The sequence below is a fragment of the Oryza glaberrima genome, chromosome 6 (assembly GCF_000147395.1).
Source record: "Oryza glaberrima chromosome 6, OglaRS2, whole genome shotgun sequence".
Classification (NCBI taxonomy): domain Eukaryota; kingdom Viridiplantae; phylum Streptophyta; class Magnoliopsida; order Poales; family Poaceae; genus Oryza; species Oryza glaberrima.
Genome location: NC_068331.1, coordinates 21,566,124 through 21,587,845, shown reverse-complemented (window position 1 = coordinate 21,587,845; position 21,722 = coordinate 21,566,124). Strand labels below are relative to the sequence as shown.

Genomic DNA, 21,722 nt, shown 5'->3' with positions numbered 1-21,722 from the left:
CGCTCAATCTACGCAGGACAACATGCTAGTTATTTTGATGTACGCTGAATTATAATGCTTTAGAATAAAAAGTAATTTTCTACATCAATTATAATAAAGCACTCCTTCGTTCTAAAATATAATGACTTTTAACCTTTTTTTATGAAGGGAGTAATTATCAGCAATATTAAACTAATAGAAACCAATACTTTTAAGATTAATATGTTTTAGATAATGGGATGTTTTACATCCAAACTCTCCACTAACCAAAGATTATAACGTATCAAAAGGAAAAAAAACGAAAGAAAAAAAACTAAAACAATGTAAAGTTGTAAACTATCATGCATGTTGGGTGCGTTGCGACAACTTATAATATATTTAAAAAAAACACAAACAACAACACAATATCTATGATGTAAACAACACCATAATATCTACAATGTACTCTCCAGAACATCGTCTTAAAAAATGATTAAGTCAATCAAATGTTTGAGATCAATATGTACTTAATTTTCAAAATTATTAAGTCATTTATAAGCTAAAGTTGAGCTTGTAATGGATTTTATTATATAATTGAAGATGATTAGTACATCTCCATGTTCCTACGCATAGTGCACCAAGCCAAGAAACTTCAATGCATGGATGGATTGCACTTCCTTTGTGTCTATGTATCCTAGATTGTTAGAACCGAAAGCTCATCATTTTTTGACGTAAAACAGCAGGAGAGGCTCTTACTGCCGAAAGCTCATCATGGATGCATCAAGATATATCATATAGAAAATAATAGCCTTGATGCCTCTCATGATTTGATCATAACAACCTATATATCACTTTCATTTACAACTCACTTCGTGTAGTTATTGCTACAAAGCTTAACATGCATGCATTGAGCCCATATCACTTCAAAAAAATAATAGTCATTATCCCTATCTCATACTCTACTCGATGAAAACCATCCATGTGTTATATACGCAAAGTTGTAGTTCCACGTCAACTGTTAGGACTCAGAATAGGCATTATGAGTTCATGATTTAATTTCGACATGTTTCTATCGAACTTCATTTAGAAATATTTTTAAATTTCTTGCTGCAACGAGTGGGGGTATTCCCTCGTTGATTCCAAACCAATAACCCTGGCAAAGGAAGACGACGACTTAATTTTACCAAAGCAAATGGTGCGCTGTGGTAGAGCCTCGAGCTTTTCACCGTGTTTAGTTGCAAAATTTTTCTTCAAACTTTCGACTTTTTCATCACATCAAAACTTTTCTACACACACAAACTTTCAACTTTTCCGTCACATCATTCTAATTTCAACCAAACTTACAATTTTGGTGCGAATTAAACACACCCTTTGTAGTCATTCTTCCGCGCGCCCACCCTCTGGCAGCACTCGATTTCCTCTGCCTGCATCCGATCCGTAACGCGTTGATTGTGTTTGGCGACGGCGACATGGCTGGCTGCTTGCCTGCCTCTTCCTGCATTTGCCGTGTCCCTTCCAGCCAGCTTCCGCGTGATGCGCGGTGGCCGCCATCTCTGCTCCATCGCGCGCGCGCGGGAGCAGACGGGAGACGCAGGGGCCTTCTTAATCTGCTGGCCGAGTCAACACAAGAATTAAACGGGACGCGTAAACCACACGTACGGGACCCCACCAACACAAGAAATCACCAGATAGAGAAAGCAACGCATACTTATCCACAGATTGCAGAGGTCAAATTGTCAATGGTTGGTTTTGGTTGGTAATTTTGGGTTATCTAATTAGCTCAGGGGATAACCTGCAAGAAATTAAATAAAATGGTCGTTTAATTTTCACATGCAATCCCTCCTCCTCCTACCGCGCCTACGCGCGCTATCATCCGTCGGGGAGGGGGTGTGTAAGTGTTTCACCTAATTTCATTTGCATTATTTCAAGGGCTCAAGGCAAACATGCAAGTTCTACAAAGTACAAACTAGGAGTATAATTTTTCCTGCCCTTCACTAGCTAAAAAAAAAGTGTAATTCGCACCTTCTACGAAACTGTGAGGAAAATAATTGATTTGGAATAATACTGGCCAACTTGACCGGTTTGTACTAGTCAGCCCACGGAAATTTCACAGCTGTGACTGGAGGCTGCAAGGAAATTTCAATCGTATGCTAATGTCTCTAGCTAGCGGACAGAGAGATTAGAACACGACTGAACAGTGACTTACAGTTACAGCCCACGGAGTATATCCCAACTCATTGAGTGTGGTTCGAGCGCAATCGAACAATTTTTTAACAAGTCTAGCAAAGCGAGAGTCAAGTTGCATGTCTTCATTGTAAAGGAAAATATAAGCCAATGGGCACAATCAAGACTTCTAATTTGGAGGTCTCCTAGGGGTGTCCTAAAATCTTTTTTAATAATACTCTAAATCAGGGACACCTCAGTTTTTTTCTATTTTCTTTAGGCCCTTTCTGATCTGTATTTAACTTTTACTCCTCCTAATATATCCGGTAAACCTTTTGTTGCCTTTTTAGAAAGAAAAGAACTTATCTATATATGCAAGGGGCGGAAAATAATTAAACTGATTTTGTTCTAAAGTCAAGTGGTTGCGCGGAAAATAATTAGCTAGCTTGGTGGTGAAGGAACAAGCCCAGCACACCACACAGTAATTTGCAATACAACGCGTAAAACAATCTACAGCTAGCGTGAAATTAATGACGGAGATGGTGGACGGAAATTGCCGGCCACCGAAAAGGAGAGAGAAGATAAAGCTTCCCTTGTCCGCGAGCTCCCGATAGTTATAATTTCTCATAGAATTAGAAAAACTGTGGTTAAAGAATACACAAAATAAACTGAGACTAGTTTTTCTTAGCTTCTCTAACTTCTCACAGGCTAGATTTACAGCTAGCTGTTTTTTAAAATCTAAAGTTCAACCAAATGAGCCATTTTTTTTAACGACTCGCACAAGACGGTGCGAAGTGCTATTGATATAACAGGAAAAAAATTGCAAGATTACAACCCTGAAAGGTCGTAACCAGGAAAAGGAAAAAGTATACCACCACCCACACATCGACAGCGCCAACACAAATCCAGGAGAAGACTAGCACCGGACCGGCCGCCGCTAAGCGTGACCGACAGCCGCTAGGCCAACAACGGAACACAGCCGAGATCGGCCAAAACCCGACCCTTACAATCAATACAAAACTCCACTCTATCCAAGTCTTCAGGAGTTAGGGAGAGAGGGTGAGAGAAAAGAGTGGAACTCCTCTCCCTAATAACACACAAGATGCATGTAATTTTTTGGAGTGTTTTTATGGTCCATTAAATGGTACCTCTAAATACTGGTGCTGCAAGGTACCAAACAAAATCTAACCGTTGAATAAGCAAGGGCACAATAGGAAAAAGAAGAAAACAAGGCCCTCGTGACCTCCTAGTCTCCTACTATCCTTCACGGGCGATGGTTTGTATTTAAGGTTGAAGGCTACCGATGGCGCCACGACCTGACTGCAGCTGCAGCATAGCAGAACCCTGATCACCACCTCCAGGATTAGCTTCTTATGATTCTGGATGAGAGGAAGATCCAAGTTAGGAATCACATCACCAGAGAGAGAGGGAGAGAGAGAGAGAGCTCAAGCTCCTGTCCTTCTCTCGCTCTCGACGATGATGATTGGAGCATAGGAGGCGAAAAAAAATTGTGGCGAGGCGGCGAAAAAAAATGTGGCAAAGAAACAAATAGTGGTATGCGAAAATCGAACTCACAACTAAATTTGGCTTTAAAACAAGTAGGATGAGCTAACCCAAACCACTACACTACGTATTAATCTGTGTAAGAGAGATCGTCAAGTAGAAACTTCTACCATAGCAAGATGAAGCTGGACTTGTAGCTGCTCTTGACCACACCTTCATTCCTGATGGTGGGTTGAGATGAAGCTGGACTTGCAACTGCTGCTAATCTCAGTTCGTTTGAGATTTGATCAGGGAGGAGGGAGGAATCAGCAGTGTCGTTGGGAGGGTACTGGGGAGGGCGGTCAGGAGGTTCCCCCAAAGTCGTCGCGTCGCCCAACAATTGCCTCAGATGTACTAGCACCAGGGAGGAGGGAGGAGGCTGGGAAGTAGTCGAGCCGGCGACCCAACATCAGCCATGTTCCCCGAGGTTACTGCCGCGGCGATGAGCACATCGTCGTGGCCATCTTTTCGTCGTCGTGTTGAGGTTGTCGTCGTGGCTGCAGTTTGCAGCGAGGGAGTCGAAGGTGTCTCGGTAGCTTCGATTCGGCCAGCAAGGTTGACTGCACCGCCGCCATGGAAGACAAATATAGATGAGGCGCCTCAAGGGAAGGGGATCAGGAGTAGCGGCTTACCGGCGATGGGGAAGAGCTTGAGGTGCGGAATCAGCAAAAAAAAAAATTATGTGAAACCCAGTTTTGCTCTTCTGCTTGTTCAACAAAGGGGTACCGCCGAGAGGATTCTTGTACCTGACAGTACCGAAGATTGACAACAATTGGATATTACACTCGATGGATGGCTCTGATTGCAGGTACCTGGAGGTACCAAAAGTCCCAATGCACAGTAAAAATACTCAAATTTTTTTTTTATCAAATGCATGCAGTTAACCACACATACGCAAGACCACGAGACCCACATGCAAGGAATATGGTAACTATGAATTATGCAACCGAGAGACTATCTATTGTATCTTGGCAGGGTCACAGTCAGCCACGGTCAAAATTTAGTTTTTTAAAACTTAGTTATAGGGTTAATTTAGGGTTCATTTATTTAGTATATTTTTTTAGCATCGGTCTTTTAAATTGATTAATAACATAGATATATAGTTGTACGTACATATAATTTTGTTTTGCTTGTTCGATTTACTTTTCGATTTTACCCTTATTAGCCATAGGCCATATATATAGCTCGAACGAAAGTACTCCCTCCGTCTCAAAAAAATCCTAATCTAGTATTGAATTAGACGTTTCATAGTACAACAAATCTAGATATATTCCTGTCCAGATTCACTGTATTAGAAAACGTCCCATCTAATATTACATTGGATTTTTTGGGACAGAGGGAGTATGTTTGGACAGTCTCATATATTCACGTTACGCATGCTACACTCACACCACCACGTACATACATGCGCGTCCGGCCTCCACACATGCTCAAAATATTGTTGAATACATCAAACACCCACGGAGTGTGTGGGCAAACGTTACTCGATCGGTACAGAAACTCCAAACAAGCTAGTAGTCATAGGCTTTTGCACATATGCAGCACATATACCGCAGGAGAAGGAAGAGAGAAAAGGCCGTGATGGCGCTACGAGCATATGGAGATCCAAGGCTCCATGCTACGGAGTATTGAAGCTATCCGTCGCTATTATTAGCTTAGCTCTTGCGCGCCTCGTGGATGCGCCGCCTACGCGCGGTGCAGCTCCAAGAGGCCATCGAAGGTGGTTCTTATAATTATATGCATGCGCAGCCGCATACGGAGTACTTTGACCCAAATCCAACGTAAAAAACACGGTAGCCAAGCCAGACAAACGCATTTGGTTTGGTTGGTCAAAAATGTCCATATCACCGAAACTTCCGTGAAACTACCGCGAGAGGTTGTTTGCTGGCTTTTTCCTGCCAGGAACACAAATGGTTGCGCTTTCTCCGCTTGTACGGGTGCGATGGTGGTGATGTTTGTGTGCAATGTGGTCCGTGCTAGAAGAGTAGTATAGGAACGCTCTTCTTCAGAAGAGAAATGTGTTCAGTTTGAAACAAGAATGTTCAATTTGGAAGGAATATTGGTAATTAAAGCACTGAGAGATGTACTCTCTCGAATCGTGATAGGATTGAAGTGTATAACGCAGAACTTTCAAAATCAATTTCCTAGAGATGAGATATTTTGATGCCACAAAACTTATTTTTTTTTCCCAGGTTAACCATCAGGGATGCGGTAGAGATGACCTAAGAAAACATAGTTAAAGATACGATCGAGCTACCAAAGAGAAACTTGGTATCAAGATTTAATTAAGAATAAGAATAGACTAAATACGAGGTGAAGTTGACTCAAATTTTGGTTTAATTTAGAATAAGAATAGACTCAAATATCTATCTATCTATTATATTATTAAAACAGCCTTGAAATGAGGCACCACGTTCGCTGTGGGGGCTAAAAATTCCCACATTAATCAGAGAAAAAGAAAAAAAAAGTCCAAGTTGAAATACAATTTAAAAAGAGCTGAAATTCAGAATTAAAAATAAGCAATATTGAATGAAGAGTTCATATAAGGACTTAATACAAGATTAATCAAAATTCAAAATAAAAATAAAATAAAATCTGAAATTATAAAAGAAAAGGAGAGTCAAGTAGGAATACAATTTAAAAATAACAAAAATTAAAAATTAAAATAAGGAATATTGAAAGAAGATTCCAGAAACCAATACGAGATTAATTAATATCCGAAATAAAAATAAAAATAAAATCCAAAATTAGCAAAAAAGAAAAGAAGAGAAGAGTTCAAGTCGGAATACAATTTAAAATTAACTAAAATTCGGAATTAAAAATAAGCAATATTGAAAGAAGAGTCCATATAAGAATCTAATATAAGATTAATTAAAATTCAGAATAAAAAATAAAATAATATCCAAAATTAGAAAAATTAAAAGAGAGTTCAAGTAGGAATACAATTTTGAAACAACTAGAATTGAAAATAAAAAATAAAAATATTAAAAGAAACACAGTACGGTATTAATTAAAATTTGAAACAATAAAATAAATTCTGAAATTAGAAAAAGAAAAAAGATTTCAATTAGGAATACAATTTATATATAACTAAAATTGGTGATAAAAATAAAGAATATTGAAAGAAAAGACCATCGAAAACACGTGATGAGATAAAATTAAGTAACAGGCCTATAAAAGAGTAGAGTGGTGATGGTTGATACGACATATTAAAACTGTTAATAAAACACCAAATATAATCCTAATAACGATAAAAAGGAGGGATGACAGACAGGCCGTGAAGCAAACGGGCAAAAGACGGTTGCCGGGACTTCTAGAAAGTAAAAGAATAAACCCCATTGATAATCATATTCGATTTTTAAAATCTCAATGACAATAAAAAGGAAAAGCAGCGGGCAGGGTGTATAGGAGTAAAGTTGCAGAGCTGCCGACGGTTGGCGGGACTTTTAGAAAATAAAATATGAATTTCAACGATAGTGTCAGGGTTATAGATACCACATACCTAATAGTAGTTGACTAAATCTCGGCAGGACCCACCACATACCATGTCTTATACAGAAACAACCTTCGGATATCGGAGGAGTTCCGCATAAGGAAGGATGAATAGAGTTCTACATGGAAACGACAATGATTACTCGGATTGTATCCATATTGGTTTTCATAGTTCTACTTGGATAAGGGGACACCTATGGGTATAAATACAAGGTCTCCTAGGAGGAGAGGGGACACAATCAACATACACGGAACAACAGAAGCCACAACATACAAGCCAACATACGCCAAGACAAGACGCCGGATATCGACTTCAGAGATAGGCATGGCTAGTCCCCTACGATGCCTATGGATACCGTCAGGAGAGATATAGCGATGTCTCTGATCTCGCCGAATGCGGATTCGAGGAGGAAGGCTACCATGTTGTCGACTATGAGTCAGACCTTCAGACCGTCATGTCAACAACAGTTAGATAGGCTATCCCAAATATTGTACTGGTGTGATTATGATGAATAAGAGCAATGACCGGCTTCGGCCAACAGGATGTAGGGTTATTACCTGACAATTCAGGGGCCCGAACCTATATAAAAATCCGCGTCTCCATCTCTTTTAGTACAATCTCGCATATATCTTAGGACCAATGATACCCATACTATGCAAATACCGGAATCGCGACATCAAACGTTGACAGATTGTTATGTTCGATTTTTAGAATCCCAATGATAATAAAGAGTAGGCGGCAGACGGACTGTAGAGGAGTATAGTGGCATCGTTTGACGGGCCTTCTAAAAATTATAAAAAAATAAAACCCAATAAGACAATAAACTATAAAAAATACAAGTCCAATTTTTAAAGGTTCAAAACTTCTAAAAAGTAAAAAAAACAATGATAATCATATTCGATTTTAAAATCTCAATGACAATAAGAAGGGAGGCAATAAGCGAGCCGTAGAGGAGTACAACGCCAAAGCCGTTGACGGTTTGGTGACTTCTTGAAAGTAAAAAATGAACCCAAACAATAATTATGTTCAATTTTTAAAATCCCAGGCAGTGGATGGGTCGTATAGGAGTATAACGGCAGCGTTTGATGGGGCTTCTAGAAATTATAAAAACAAAACCCGACGAGATAATAAATTCTAAAAACTACAAGATCCAATTTTAAAAGGTTCCAATGAGAATGAATAGAAATAGTGGTATATCGAGCAAGCAAATAAGAAAGGAAATAACAGAAGTAAGGGGGTAGCAACTGGTGTGACTTTTAAAAACTATACAATTAGAAACACGGGGATGAAAATGTTTGGTCTTTCAAAATCTTAAGACAACGAGATAGCTATTTAATAAATTTTAAGTAAAATCATACTTAAAAAAATATATAATTTTGTTTGGGTGCTAGCCGCGCAATTGTGCGGGCCACCCAGCTAGTTTACAATTAATATAACAATAATGTACATACGCAAAGCACGGTTGACGACTAGTGAATATAACATGACACAGTTCTAAGTAGAGGCACACGTTTAGACATTTCAACATATGTGTGGTTATACAACCAGTACATTTACCAAGCAATCACCCATAAAGCTATGTAGATCTTCGCCAACCCTTCTTAGCTGAGAGGAAACTCAAGTAAAACCAAATCCTCTTTGTAAAGATAAACTCAATAATCTAAAATTTGGGGGAAAAAACTACCAAATACAGGGCCATCTCGTCACTTTTTAGGACCTTTCATCGGGCTTAGATTTATTGACTTAGAATTTTAACCTCACATATTCTTATAGGTTTATAAGGTGGTGACTTTTAAGCCTTAAATTTAGATGACAGAGTTATACCTTCTTAAGGCAATATGAGGCAAGCTTTATAAAAAAAAGTCTGTTTGTTTGTTTGTTTAGGCTTATAAGTATGCAGCCTAAGTAGGCTATAGGGGTCAACGCTCGGGCATGCACGACCGGCAAAGACTGGTGAGGTCTTGCACGTACGGGAACGCGCAGATGAGCAGACGAAGCAAGGTTTGCGCGGATAGAGCTACGACGAGGCACATGGAGACGACGGCGACGCAGCGGCCGCCGGAGAAGAGGCGCCCGGCGAGGCCGACCAGCATGAGGGCGCTGCCGCAGATGAAGGTCGCGAACGCGAGCAGCAGCGTGGCGGTGAAGACCAGGCCGCCGTTGGACCCTTCCGTCCATGGAGGCCCGTCGACGAGGTAGTCCATTAGAACGGCGGAGCTGAAGATGGTCACCAGGACGCCGCGCTCCAGATCCCGCTGGGCGTCGTTGGGTTTCCGGCATAGCTGCTCTCCCTGCAGGGACAAAAAAAAACAGAAACCCTTTAGGATGGAAGGAATACAAGATGACCAAAATCTTAAGCTAACAAGAAAAGCTGTTGCGTAGAAATGACTTTATGATTTTGTTTTCCTATTCTAATTGCGTCACCTTGGATTTAAAGTCTAGACCCCTGGCAATACACCAAATTCTAAAGCACGAGAGAAGACGGGTAATTTGTATATACTTAGATAATACTTCTTCTATCCTAAAATATAGATACATATATAGCATTCAAATTTTATTATAACTACTTCTCCACCTACGATCTACTATATTAACCAATCACAAATAACCATCTCCTGTTTAATCCCCACCTACTTCCCTACCTGAAGCATGCAATTATCCCATGTTTGATTTTACATGTCTTCTTAATCTCCGTGAAAAAAAGATATCATAAATGTTTATATTTGAGAACAGAGAGATTATCACTTACATGAGAAACCATCACTGAAGTTGCAGCCTGTTGATAAACAATACTTGTGTTTGCCATCGTGAAAAATGAGAGCAAAACTGTGTCACAAAATGCAAAATAAAAGCAGCCACTTTATTTGTTAGACCTGGTTTAGTTCCCAACTTTTTCTTTAAACTTCCAACTTTTTCATCATATCAAAACTTTCCTACACACACAAACTTCTAATTTTTTCGCCGCATCGTTTCAATTTCAATCAAACTTTCAATTTCAATCAGCGTGAACTAAACACACCCTTAGCATGATTTGAAAAAAAATGTGAAAAGAACTGTAAGTTCTTAGGGCACCCACAATGGTTATCTATAGGCTCTCTACAAGAGATCTATGTCAGCATATTTTCCTACATGGAAGATATTAAATGAAGAGAAAGAGCAAAGCTATCTACTAACTTAGAGATAGTCTATAGAGAAAAACGAGGCAATGCATGAGAGAGCTATAGATACACATGTAGACATGCTATTGAGGTGGTTTAATATTAATCTAGTCTATTGCTGAAATGTATATGTTTTATAGAGAGCATTTTACTTTACCATTATGGGTGCTCTTATGAACTGGTGTATGCTACTGGATTCAACAAAATGATATTCTATTAATTCTTTGTGTTTTCCTTACTCCTATACTAGTTTTCGAATCCGGCCGGCCTGCAAGGCTTCAAAGCGGTCCTTAATTAATTAATTAATTAATGGACTCATTTTTTTAGATAATGAATTAATGGATTCATAAAAATTAGTGTAGATATCTTGTGCTTGTTCTTACTAAGGGCTCCGAGAATGCTCAAATTTAACTACATTTTCATGCGAAGATCCTATACAATTTCTTAATTTCTTTGTTCGAAACGAAGAAAATTAATCCAAGGACTAATTTGGAGGAGAGGGGTAAACCTACTTCAAACACCCTCGGTCAATCTTGAAGAACATATATCTCATTTCTAACTACTGAATTTTAGCTTCAGTTTTGAGCCTACTTTTAAAGGTGTGAGGAGAATGGAAATTCGTTTGTCTTGCATGACGAAATTTAGAGTCAACAGTCATGTTGCCTTATCTACTAATAAGATGACTTTGATATTTATCTACCAATAAGATCAACAGGTAAAGTTATGGAGTGTATTCATTATCTAGGAAAAACTATCGAATTTTTAATGTAGTAACTGTAGAAAGTCAATTAACTATCACATCATGCAAATGCTTTACTTGGCGAGTCTAGTCATAATTGTCTCTTATATACCCCCTCCGTCCAAAAAAATCCAATCCTACCTACGAATTTGGACATATGCCTACGAATCTGGACATATGCGTGCTCATAGCTAGGATTTGCTTCTTTTTTTTGACAGAGTAGTATGACCAAATAATTCAACTAGCTAGTGTTCTGAAACTACTAGTAGTATAGTAGTTGGACAATAGCTAGGATTTATTTTTTTTTAAGGACAGAGTAGTATGACCAAATAATTCAACTATCTAACGTTCTAAAACTACTATTAGTATGGTAGTTAGAAAATAGCTAGAGAAGTTTAACCACAGTGCGGGGTGATAAGGGGTGTGCGATTTCAACCCTAAGATGTGATGTTTAATTCTTAATACACTCACAATTTTTAATTATATAATAGCTAAGTTTCTCCTCGATTGTTCTCATTTTTTTAATTTGACCACTGTATGCCATTCTCTTTTTTCACAATAGACCTTATTTTCCTGGGCAAAGTTTAACGAGAAAGTAAAAGTCAGAGGCAATGACGTGTGAGTTCTCCACCACCTCATCCTCAAGCTAGGCTTCATCTTGGAAAAGGGGAGGAAAGAACTCATAGAAAGCTAGAACGGCTCGATCTCCTATGGAGTATTGCATTTACCGATTGACAGATAGAAATTACCTCAGAGAAGTGGAAGAAGAAGCTCTGTAGTACTAGCTAGGAAGAAGGGCTCGGCAGTGTGCAGGGGGTAAAGCCGCAGCAACAAGGAAATTCGCGTGCAGCTTGGTCTATTTGGGCATGTGATAATTGTGCCCGCGAGCTGGTATTTATAGGCAGGCGCACGTTTTGCATGCGCAAAGTGGTGCCGGCTTTTACCCCACGAGAGAAGCATCGGAGAAGGTTCCCGGAAATTCTGGAGTAGTGCAGTGTAGTACACGCCAGATATATGCCATGCATGTGAGCAAAGGTCCGCGCGTGCCGTGATCGTTTTTCTGCGTTTGGAAGAAATTAATATCGGCAACGGCAGTTAATTAATTAATCACTGAACTCACCCAAAATTAAAGTTATACCAAATGTTGGGATATGGATCATGGATATATATGGTCTCTCGTAAGGTTTTAATTTACCTTGACACTTTGTGAGATTGAATAGGCAATAGCAGCAGTTCGCTTTTCACTCATTTTTAAGCATACAATTATAGGCTGTTTGGATTAATTTACTTTGTTTGGTAGCCATTTATTAGGTGTAAAATGGGAAAATATATATATATGAGATCAAAGTAGCATGTCAGATTCCTCGAACCGACAAATCAGTCACTAGTACAAGTTTGTTGAAAAGGTTCGGCGATGAGTTCACTGAAAAAGGTTAAAAGTGAAACACTCTTTACGTGGCGTGGCTACGTGATCGTGCACTCAACGAGTCAAATGCATGCCCGATGGATCTACGGCGCACGCGTTTCTGGTGCGTGGCGACATTAATTTCCAATTATTTTGCTCCACGTACGACGGAATCGCCGGAAAGTGCCTGGAAATTGTCGTTGCCAACGAACTCGGTCCATTAGTGATTGTGAGTTCTATCTATAGTTAAGCCCTCACATGATCGCTACTTGACTTGCCCGCCTCGGACACGTACGTACTTAAGCGCTGACGTCTACTCCTCCGTCCCATAAAAAACTAATTTAGTTCTGAATATGACACATTTTAATACATCAAAACTTATAATAAAAATCACACACCCATTATCACACCTTACTGTGGTCAAACTTCTTTAGCTATTGGTCAAATCTTAAACCTAATACTTAATTACACTAGGTAAAACGGGGTTAAGGGCATGTACAATAATGTCTAATAATAGGCTATCTTCGTTGTCATACAAGTAAATTTGATGACGTGAAAGAAAGAGATGGAAGAAATGAGAAACATCGTTGCTGCGCATGACAACGGCTCAGAGTCGACTCTTTTCTTAGATAATTAGGTACCTTTTATAGGTATTGTAGATTTCAGGTGCCTGAAAATTTACAAATTTTCACTCACCTAAAATTGCACATTTATAAGTCTAAAATTGCACTAGCTAGTATGCAATGTGCAATTTTACTTCTTTTAAACCATAATTTTGTTATGTATAACTATACTTTATTTTTTTTATCTATGTTTGGATATTGTTTTCACGTAATTTTTTAAAATTTCATAAAACTACAGATACTTTGCACAATCTATCATAAAACTACAAATTTTAGAACTAGTTTCACAAAACTACAGACTTAATGTCTTTGTTTATCACAAAACTACAGGTACTTTGAACAATATATCACAAAACTATATATTTAAGAACTTGTTTCACAAAACTACAGGTTTAATATCTTCATTTATCACAAAACTACAGATTTAGTGTCTCCATCTCACAAAACTACACGTTTTAACAATGCTAAAACATGTAGTTTTGTGAGAATGGAGACACTAAATTTGTAGTTTTGTGATAAATGAAGACACTGAATGTGTAGCACTGTGATAAGCGAATACACTAAATCTATATTTTTATGAAACAAGTTCTTAAATCTGTAGTTTTGTGATAGATTATACAAAGTACCTGTAATTTTGTGATAAACGAAGACACTAAATATGTAGTTTTATGAAACAAGCTCTTAAATCTGTGGTTTTGTGATAAATTATGCAAAATACCTGTAGTTTTGTGAAATTTAATCTTTATTTTATGTAGTTTTATATTTTTTATGTTTACTAGAGAAAATGCATGTGCATTGCAATAGGTGAAGGCTATTTTAATATTATTATTGTTATGTGGTTTAGTTAAGGTAAAATTCACTATGGGAATTCGCTTGGATATATACTTTTTTAGAAAATCATGAGCTGCAATTAGGAGTCTGATCGTGTCAAGTTAGCATGCGAGTTTTTTAAAGAGATTTCTTATACAACTCTTTTGTGTTTCCAAAAACAAATAAACTTAAAAACCGACTCAAATACGGATCTATAATTTCAAAAGCGAATGAACTTAAAAATCAACTTATACATGGATGATGTACCAAAGTACCGACAAAAACATCTTCAATTTTTATAATAATAGAGATTAATTTTTTTTAGATAATGGAATATAACATCCCAGCCTTTGCTAAAAAAGAGCTACAGCCAATTATTACAAAGTAGCACTCCAGAAAAGAGTGTAGTTCAGATAAAAAGAACACACCAAACAAAAACAAAGGTAACCAAGCCAAAATAAGGAGAACACATTTATTGAAGTCTATTTGTGAACCTCCATCGACTCCAACCTGCGGCATGCAACCTTTAGGAATTCCCCATCATCCTCACACCTTTGTAGCTGTACCCAAAACTGGAGCCAGTGCGTTGCCCTGAAAATAATAGAGATTAAATATGTTGTTTGATCTTTTATATAAGAAAAATAAAAGAACAAGCAATGAAAATCATTGAATTGCCATCAAAAGGATGAGGAAAATGCTTGAAATTTGTAACTCCCAAATTTTTATAAGCGGTCCGATAAAAGCCAATTTTTATAGGCGGTATTAGATTTACATGACCTCTCGTTATTAATGTAGACGAATTTATTATAGCCCGTAACTAAAAATGAAACCTTGATATTAGGAAAAATCGGTTCTTAAGCAGTAATTTCAAAAGATGGTAACGGATGGCATAGATCAAAGAAGAGATTTTACAAAGACAAATAATAAAACTAGCAACTGTACAGTGATACCTCTAACTTATTTTTTGTTTGTATAATTGGAACGTGTCCTTCTCAAGAGACATAACAAAATGAGTATCACGAAGTGAGCATAGCTCAACTGGTTAGATTCCTTATGGTGGAACCAGCCCACTCGGGTTTAAATTCTAGATTTGACACGGGTGATCGCATTTACGGCTAATTATTCTTTCAGTGACAGGCGACGTACCCTTCGACAGCGAGGCGCCGCCTGTGGTGACTTCGTCAATCTCAAGATATGCTGGAAGGGGTGAGAGTGCGCACGTTGTGAGCTTCTGTGTTTGTGTTTCTCAATAAAAAATGAGTATCGCGCACCGCCCCCACGATCCAAACAACACGGCAACCTTTTTAACATCAAACGGAGAGATAGACGTAGCGAATTCCAACACACCAATGCAATATACTACAAACAGTCGAAGGTCTATACGCGGGTGATCGCATTTACGGCTCAAACAACACGGCAACCTTTTTAACATCAAACGGAGAGATAGACGTAGCGAATTCCAACAAACCAATGCAATATACTACAAACAGTTGAAGGTCTACACGCGGGTGATCGCATTTACGGCTAATTATTCTTTCAGTGGTAGGCGACGTATCCCTCGACAGCGAGGCGCCGCCCATGGTGACTTCGTCAATTTGAAGATATGCCGAAAGGGGTGAGTGTGCGCACGTTGTGAGCCTCTACGTTTGTAGAGTGTTTGTGTTTTAAAAAAAAAAATGAGTATCTCGCACCGCCCCCACGATCCAAACAACACGGCAACCTTTTTAACATCAAACGGAGAGATAGACGTAGCGAATTCCAACACACCAATACAATATACTAAAAAAGTCGAAGGTCTACACGCGGAGAGAGAGTAGAGGCCAAAGCCGAGAAAGTTCTCGGAGCTCTGTTCCATACTCACAGTTGGGAACTGGTTCCCTCCAGCACGGAAAACGGAGCAGCGATTAGCGGATGATTAATTAAGTATTTGTTAATTTTTTTTTAGAAAATGGATTAATATGATTTTTAAACAACTCTCGTATGGAATTTTTTTTATAAAAATACACCGTTTAATAGTTAAAAAAGCGTGCGCGTGAAAAACGCAGGAAGGGAAATTGGGAACAGAGGTAAAGAACGCAGCTTCGTAACGAAGGAGGGGTGGGCCATCCCTCCCTCCATGCCGACGCGCAACTGCGCAAGCAACGCGGTAACTGGAGCGCGTGAACGAACGACGCCGATCTTTACATGGCAGAGCTGAGCAGCGGATGTGCAGGAAGTCGTATTAGTTGTTCTTTTAAATTCTACTAGAGGTATTTATCGCGAAATTGCTCTGAAAGATGGCATGTGTATTATACACTTTCACAACTTATAGTTTCTCCTTTTTCACACGTAGTGTCTTAAACTATTAAACACTGTATTCTTTATCAAGTATTCTATAAGAAAGTTGGTTTAAAAGTTATATTATTCTATTTTTAAGTTTTTAAGCTAATATTTAATTAATTATTTGATAATCCGTTACTCAGTTTTGTGTCTCGTGAGGGAAGGGTTCGCAACGCTCCTAAAGGAAAACAACCTAAACTATCTCTCCGTGTTTTTCTGATATTTGGTTATACTCTATATGTTCCAAAATATAATTACTTTTAGCTCTTAGAATTTATTCTAAAATAAAATAACTTATACACCAATATTCTTTTCCCAATCAATCACAACCCTCCATTTACTTTTCATACCTATCTCTACTACTCATCCAATCACAACCCTTCATCATTTACTTATACCTACTTTCTTAATAACCATGTCCAACTCTAAAACTTCTTATATTCTGGGACAGAGGCAGTACTATGGAACCAAAGAGCATATCTTATGCAGATAATCTTTTCGTGCACACCAACTAGCAAATACCACGGAAAATTTTAGAAAAAAATGAACATAAACTTTCAATAGTATTATAATATATATGAAATCTCATGTTCAAATTCGTTATATTTTAGCTGTAACAAAAAAGACAAAATTCTGACAGTTTTTTACTCTTAATACGGTCATATTTTTCATTTTTTGTTACGGATAAAATACAATGAATTTGAATATAAGACTTTGTAGATATGTGTAATACTATTAAGAGTATATGTAAGATTTTTTCTAGAAATTTTTGTAACATTTGCTACTTGGCGTGCACGGAGTGTGCACGGAAAATTGTGTGGATAGGATATGTTCCCATGGAACCAATGTCAGATAACAAATGGGGGATAGTACTAATAATATAGCACGTTTAATTAAGGGTCTATTCACTTTGATGCCAAAAAAACCTTACCAAAATTTGGCAATTGCCAAAATTTTGGTAGGATTTCTTATATAGTTACCAAAATTTGGCAGCAAACTAAATGTAGCCACTTTTTTGACAACTTTATTAAAATTTAGTAAGATTGAAAATGATATTAAAGTGAACAGCCCTAAATTTTATGACACGGTTATACTACAAAACCCTGGTAGATATTGCTTAAGATACCTAACTATTTCCTATACATCAACGGCAGTTTAATATCTTCGGCATGCCAATATTTTTCTTTGCAATTAATGGGATCTAAAAAAAATTCTAATAAAAGTTGTATGGTTTCAGGTTTTTTTTTATCCTTTGTTCAAGTGAGTCGATTTTTTTTTTCGTTGGAGCTCTGAGTAACCACCATGAATTTTCTAGATATATTTTCTGTTTTTCTATTGAAGATCCTGAGCCAACATTGTCTCTTAGGGTGTGTTTGTTTGTGAATTTGGAGGTTATATTTTCAGCCGCACGTGATCAAACAAGCTCATCTCATAAATAAATAATTAATTAAGTACTCTATTAACTATTGGTATAAACTTAAAATGGATTTATTTGATTTTTTTAGAAAACTTATGTATAGATTTTTTTTTTCACAATACACATAGTTTAACCATTCGGGAAACATGCTAATGAAAAATGAGGAACTTGCGGTTTAAAGTTTTCAGTTAGAACTCAGCCTTATTGATAGAACGTACGAACGACATGATAATTTCGGAGCCCAACGTTCAGGCCTAGCATAAATATTTTATCCTATATTTTAAGCCATCATACTCATAATGTAATAGTAGTCTACAAACAATCAGAAAAAGAGCAGCTATGTTTGTTAAGAAAAGAAACCAAGTTTTTTTGTAGAACATGCATGGCAAATGTCATCTTGGGAGACTTGTACGAAAACATAACCCAAAAAGACAATATGATACCGTGAGGTTAGGACGGCCTTCAATCTTATTTAGATGTGTGTTAATTGAGGTATGTTTGTTGGTACAATTCCAGCTCCAGCTCTAGCTCCAGTTCTCTTGAAGCTGAAGCTTAGCCAAACAGTTTCAGTTTCATATCTCTTGAAGCTGAAGCTTAGTCAAACAGTTTCAGCTCCATCTAAAATAGGAGCAAAGTTAGGTGGAACGTTATCACAAAATAAACTAGAGATAACTAGGCTGCTCCACACAACTTCACTTTATATCACACTTCTTAAGCTAAATTTAAGAGTTGAAATTCTCCCCGATAGATTATTAGTACGTACCCATGTAAGTCTGTATATGATGAGCGTGCATGCAGGATGTGTGTGAGCCTGTGTACGTCCAAATTATACTTAAAAAAATAAAATAAAAAAGTTAAAAAAAAAGGTGCTTAAAGCAATCCACCTACGTTCAGAGTCCACTAGGCATCCATCTCTCGCTCCACCACAGGAGAGAAAGGGACCGGGAGAGAGAGCTCTTCTTGCGGAGTTGCCCGGTAGCATAGCAGCTAGCTGATCGATCCTTTCGTCACACCAACCGCGTACGCGCCTCAGCTCGCACGTACGCGGTAGCGCTCATTGAGGCCATTGCAGGGGGCTCTTATTTGAGGAGGTTCAGTTTGACCGAGACAAAAGCGTTAGGTAGCCAACCCAAACGCATTTGATTTGGATTAATTGTGAATGTGTGAATTCGCCCGCGGCGTACGCGTTTCCGAAAATAATTGTCGATCACTCGCCATTGTTTGAAGCTATAGCCATGGATGGTGAGATTCTGAATTGTTGCTCTTGTCAAGCCATGAATTTCTCTGTTACTTTCGGGAACGGAAGATGCTTCGCTAGGTGGTAACTAACCTGACACCGATCGATCTGATTACCCGGCACTTGTTTACGAGGTTTTCAGTACTGTGCGCGGGGAAAGATCAGAGTTCAGAGCAGAAAGAAATAAGAATTCACGAAGGGTTCCATTGATTTACACAGAAAAATTTGGTCGTGGTATGAGAGCATTGCTTGCTGTTGAGGCATCGCCACATGGACTGTCAACTTTTCAAAACGCGTTTACACTGCTACTTCCGCGAAGTTGTAAAGGGAGCAGAGACAGGCAGAATCCGAACATGTATATTTCATTACAACATCTTTACGTATAGTCCTTCCATTTTATATTATAAGTCTTTTAGCCTTTTTTAATCACTTTCTTTTCAAATTTTACCAAGTTTATAAAAAAATAATACAAAGTAGTATTTTAACCCAAAACAAATATATAATTAAAATATCTTTAATATTAGATTTTAATAAAACTAATTTGATATTTTGTATCTTGGTAACTTTCTATAAACTTAATTAAACATAACTAAGTTTGATTACGAAAAAGTCAAACAACTTATAATATAAAACGGAGGGAATAGCAAACAATTTTATTTAATGTGACTGTTATCCCGTAGGTAGTTTAGTTGTAGTGTCGGAAGGTTTAATTAACGGGTAATTAAGGCATAAGAGGTATTCATATCCTATCTTAATATAAAGCTGATATTCACTAACTCTTAAAGCTTAACATGTAAGTGTGTCACATCGTCACCTACTATTAATTATACTCTTAAACCTTAACATGCAACTGTGTCACATTATCACCTACTATTAATTATTATTCAGAGTATTTTAAATAATATGCAATTATGTCACATCATCATCTACTAGAAATTATTATATAGAATATTTTAAATATCATGCAAACATGACATATTATTTACAATTTTGTTCTATATTTAGAACTCAATATGTAAGCAATGTCAAATCATTATCTCTACATCATTTTTACATTATTTAAACATATACATCTACCATTTTCTATAATGCATAATCTGCATTCATCCACATATCTCGCAGCAAAGCGCGGGGTATCAATTAGTTAGTGTAAAAATTTGTTACATCAGGTTATTAGATATCTCCAGTATCTAGGTATAAACTTTTGATATCTGCAGATACATTTTTAAGGAGCATATTTTTTTTTTCTTAATTAACCGGGGATAGGATGATATCATGTTGGAAACTCCACTAGAGAGTAGTGTGTTTTAGCTGCTATGTTCACGTTTCTAGTAATAGAAGGTGGTGTAGGATCGAAACACAAGAACTCAGCTAACAGAGGGGAGGTGAATGGTTGGTATACCCAAAACCAAAACTTTTTAGCGGAAATAAAAGTTACCCTCAAATTCGACGGATCACGGTCTGACCGAAGATGTTACGCCGGTCTGACCGCCCATATGCCTTTGGTCTGACCGAGGTAGAAACTTCGGTCGAACCGTCTAGATCAGCAGATGCCGTCTGTAGCCGCCGCCGGTCTAACCATACGTATGCCGCCGGTAACTCGTCGGTTAGACCGCCGAATCCGAGCAAACACAAATCGAAGAACTCTCAAAGTAGATAACAACTTTATTACTTCTCTGTGTGTTTACAAAGTGCAACAACAGCACTCCACACGAAAATTTCGACTAACCTCGAAACCCTAACTAAACTGTCAACTCAATGCTCTCAAAAGCGATACCGGGAAGCCTCAAGCTCCCTCTTTATTTATACATGAGGTAGGCAGCCTAAAGACACGAACCAAACTCATACTAGAAGTCCTAATCCATCTAGGAAACCTTCCCGTACAAGAAACAAACTTTACAAACTCCAAACATACCAAATTTGGACTCCTTCCAAATTCGACTCCGCATCACATACGCACACAATATCTCCATCGTATGCCATATGGAATCTTCACCAACCACGTGCATTGAACTCTAGCGTAAGTATCCTGCAAGATATCTGACCATCACGGGCGTCGCCTTATCCCAAAGTCGACTCGCGATCCATCACCAGCAATACTCTCCCGAGGCATCAAGTCACCTACACATGAATCAAACAAAGAAACCATATTCCGAGACCAAGCTATCTCCAACTTGACTCATTATTAGCAAACAACAATATTACGTACGCATAGTATCCATCTAGAAGTCATAAACATGAAACAATCACGGATATCCAAACAAACAACCCGAAACCGAAACCGACACAGAGTCGGCCAGTCAGACCGTAGGCTAAGCCGGTCTGACCGCGCGATACACGCCGGTCTGACCGGCAACCACTACCCCGGTCTGACCGGTCCTGACAAAAATAGTAACCCTGTTCATCACTTGAAAAATCAATCATCTCCAAAACCACTTCGCCAATAATCTTCAAATATCAAAACCAACAATCACAAATGCTAATTGATCATTACAGAATAACAATCAAAAACACTTTGATTGTACAGGTGGGAGCTATTGCTTCTCTTTTTCTAAAAATACAATTTTTTCAATTCATGCAGAAAAAAGAACTATTGTATTCAAAAGGTGCCATTTCTGTGCGTTCCCTTTTTTAATCTTGTCTAAAAATACTTTTTAGAGTTTGATTCTAATTGGCACCCAAATAGAAAACAACGAAGTCCAATTATTGAGGATCACGTTCAACTAGAAATAAGACAAGATGCATTTCGTTCAATTCTAGGGAACCTGCAGACGGCTTCTATCAGCTTACAAATTGTAGAAACTAATAGGAGTACAATTTATTATGTCAATTAGTTCCCGATTGAAATAGCACTAGTA

The 21,722-nt window shown here is 37.9% G+C and overlaps 1 protein-coding gene and 2 long non-coding RNA genes across 3 annotated transcripts; all 3 read right to left on the bottom strand.

The window, feature by feature from the left end:
* Positions 1 to 1,080: 1,080 nt before the first annotated feature.
* On the bottom strand, positions 1,081 to 5,353 carry LOC127775785 (uncharacterized). Its single transcript, XR_008018036.1, has 3 exons — positions 3,795 to 5,353; positions 1,667 to 3,500; positions 1,081 to 1,565 (listed from the first exon to the last, which is right to left on the bottom strand). It is a non-coding gene; the product is annotated as an uncharacterized LOC127775785 (long non-coding RNA).
* A 3,232-nt stretch (positions 5,354 to 8,585) lies between these two features.
* Positions 8,586 to 11,901, bottom strand: LOC127777732 (uncharacterized). Its single transcript, XM_052304352.1, has 3 exons — positions 11,803 to 11,901; positions 9,906 to 9,982; positions 8,586 to 9,447 (listed from the first exon to the last, which is right to left on the bottom strand). The coding sequence occupies exons 2-3, from the start codon at positions 9,960 to 9,962 to the stop codon at positions 9,076 to 9,078; spliced, it is 429 nt and encodes a 142-aa protein (XP_052160312.1). The 5' UTR covers positions 9,963 to 9,982; positions 11,803 to 11,901; the 3' UTR covers positions 8,586 to 9,075.
* A 2,338-nt stretch (positions 11,902 to 14,239) lies between these two features.
* On the bottom strand, positions 14,240 to 18,660 carry LOC127778013 (uncharacterized). Its single transcript, XR_008018398.1, has 3 exons — positions 18,516 to 18,660; positions 18,391 to 18,438; positions 14,240 to 14,482 (listed from the first exon to the last, which is right to left on the bottom strand). It is a non-coding gene; the product is annotated as an uncharacterized LOC127778013 (long non-coding RNA).
* Positions 18,661 to 21,722: the final 3,062 nt, after the last annotated feature.

What these genes read in the sequence shown, in the direction of transcription:
- LOC127777732 (XM_052304352.1), bottom strand. Translation starts at nt 9,962, where the DNA reads ATGGCAAACACAAGTATTGTTTATCAACAGGCTGCAACTTCAGTGATG. An exon ending in CTTCAGTGATGGTTTCTCAT is followed by an intron (nt 9,448 to 9,905) that starts GTAAGTGATAAT and finishes TTGTCCCTGCAG; the next exon opens with GGAGAGCAGCTATGCCGGAA.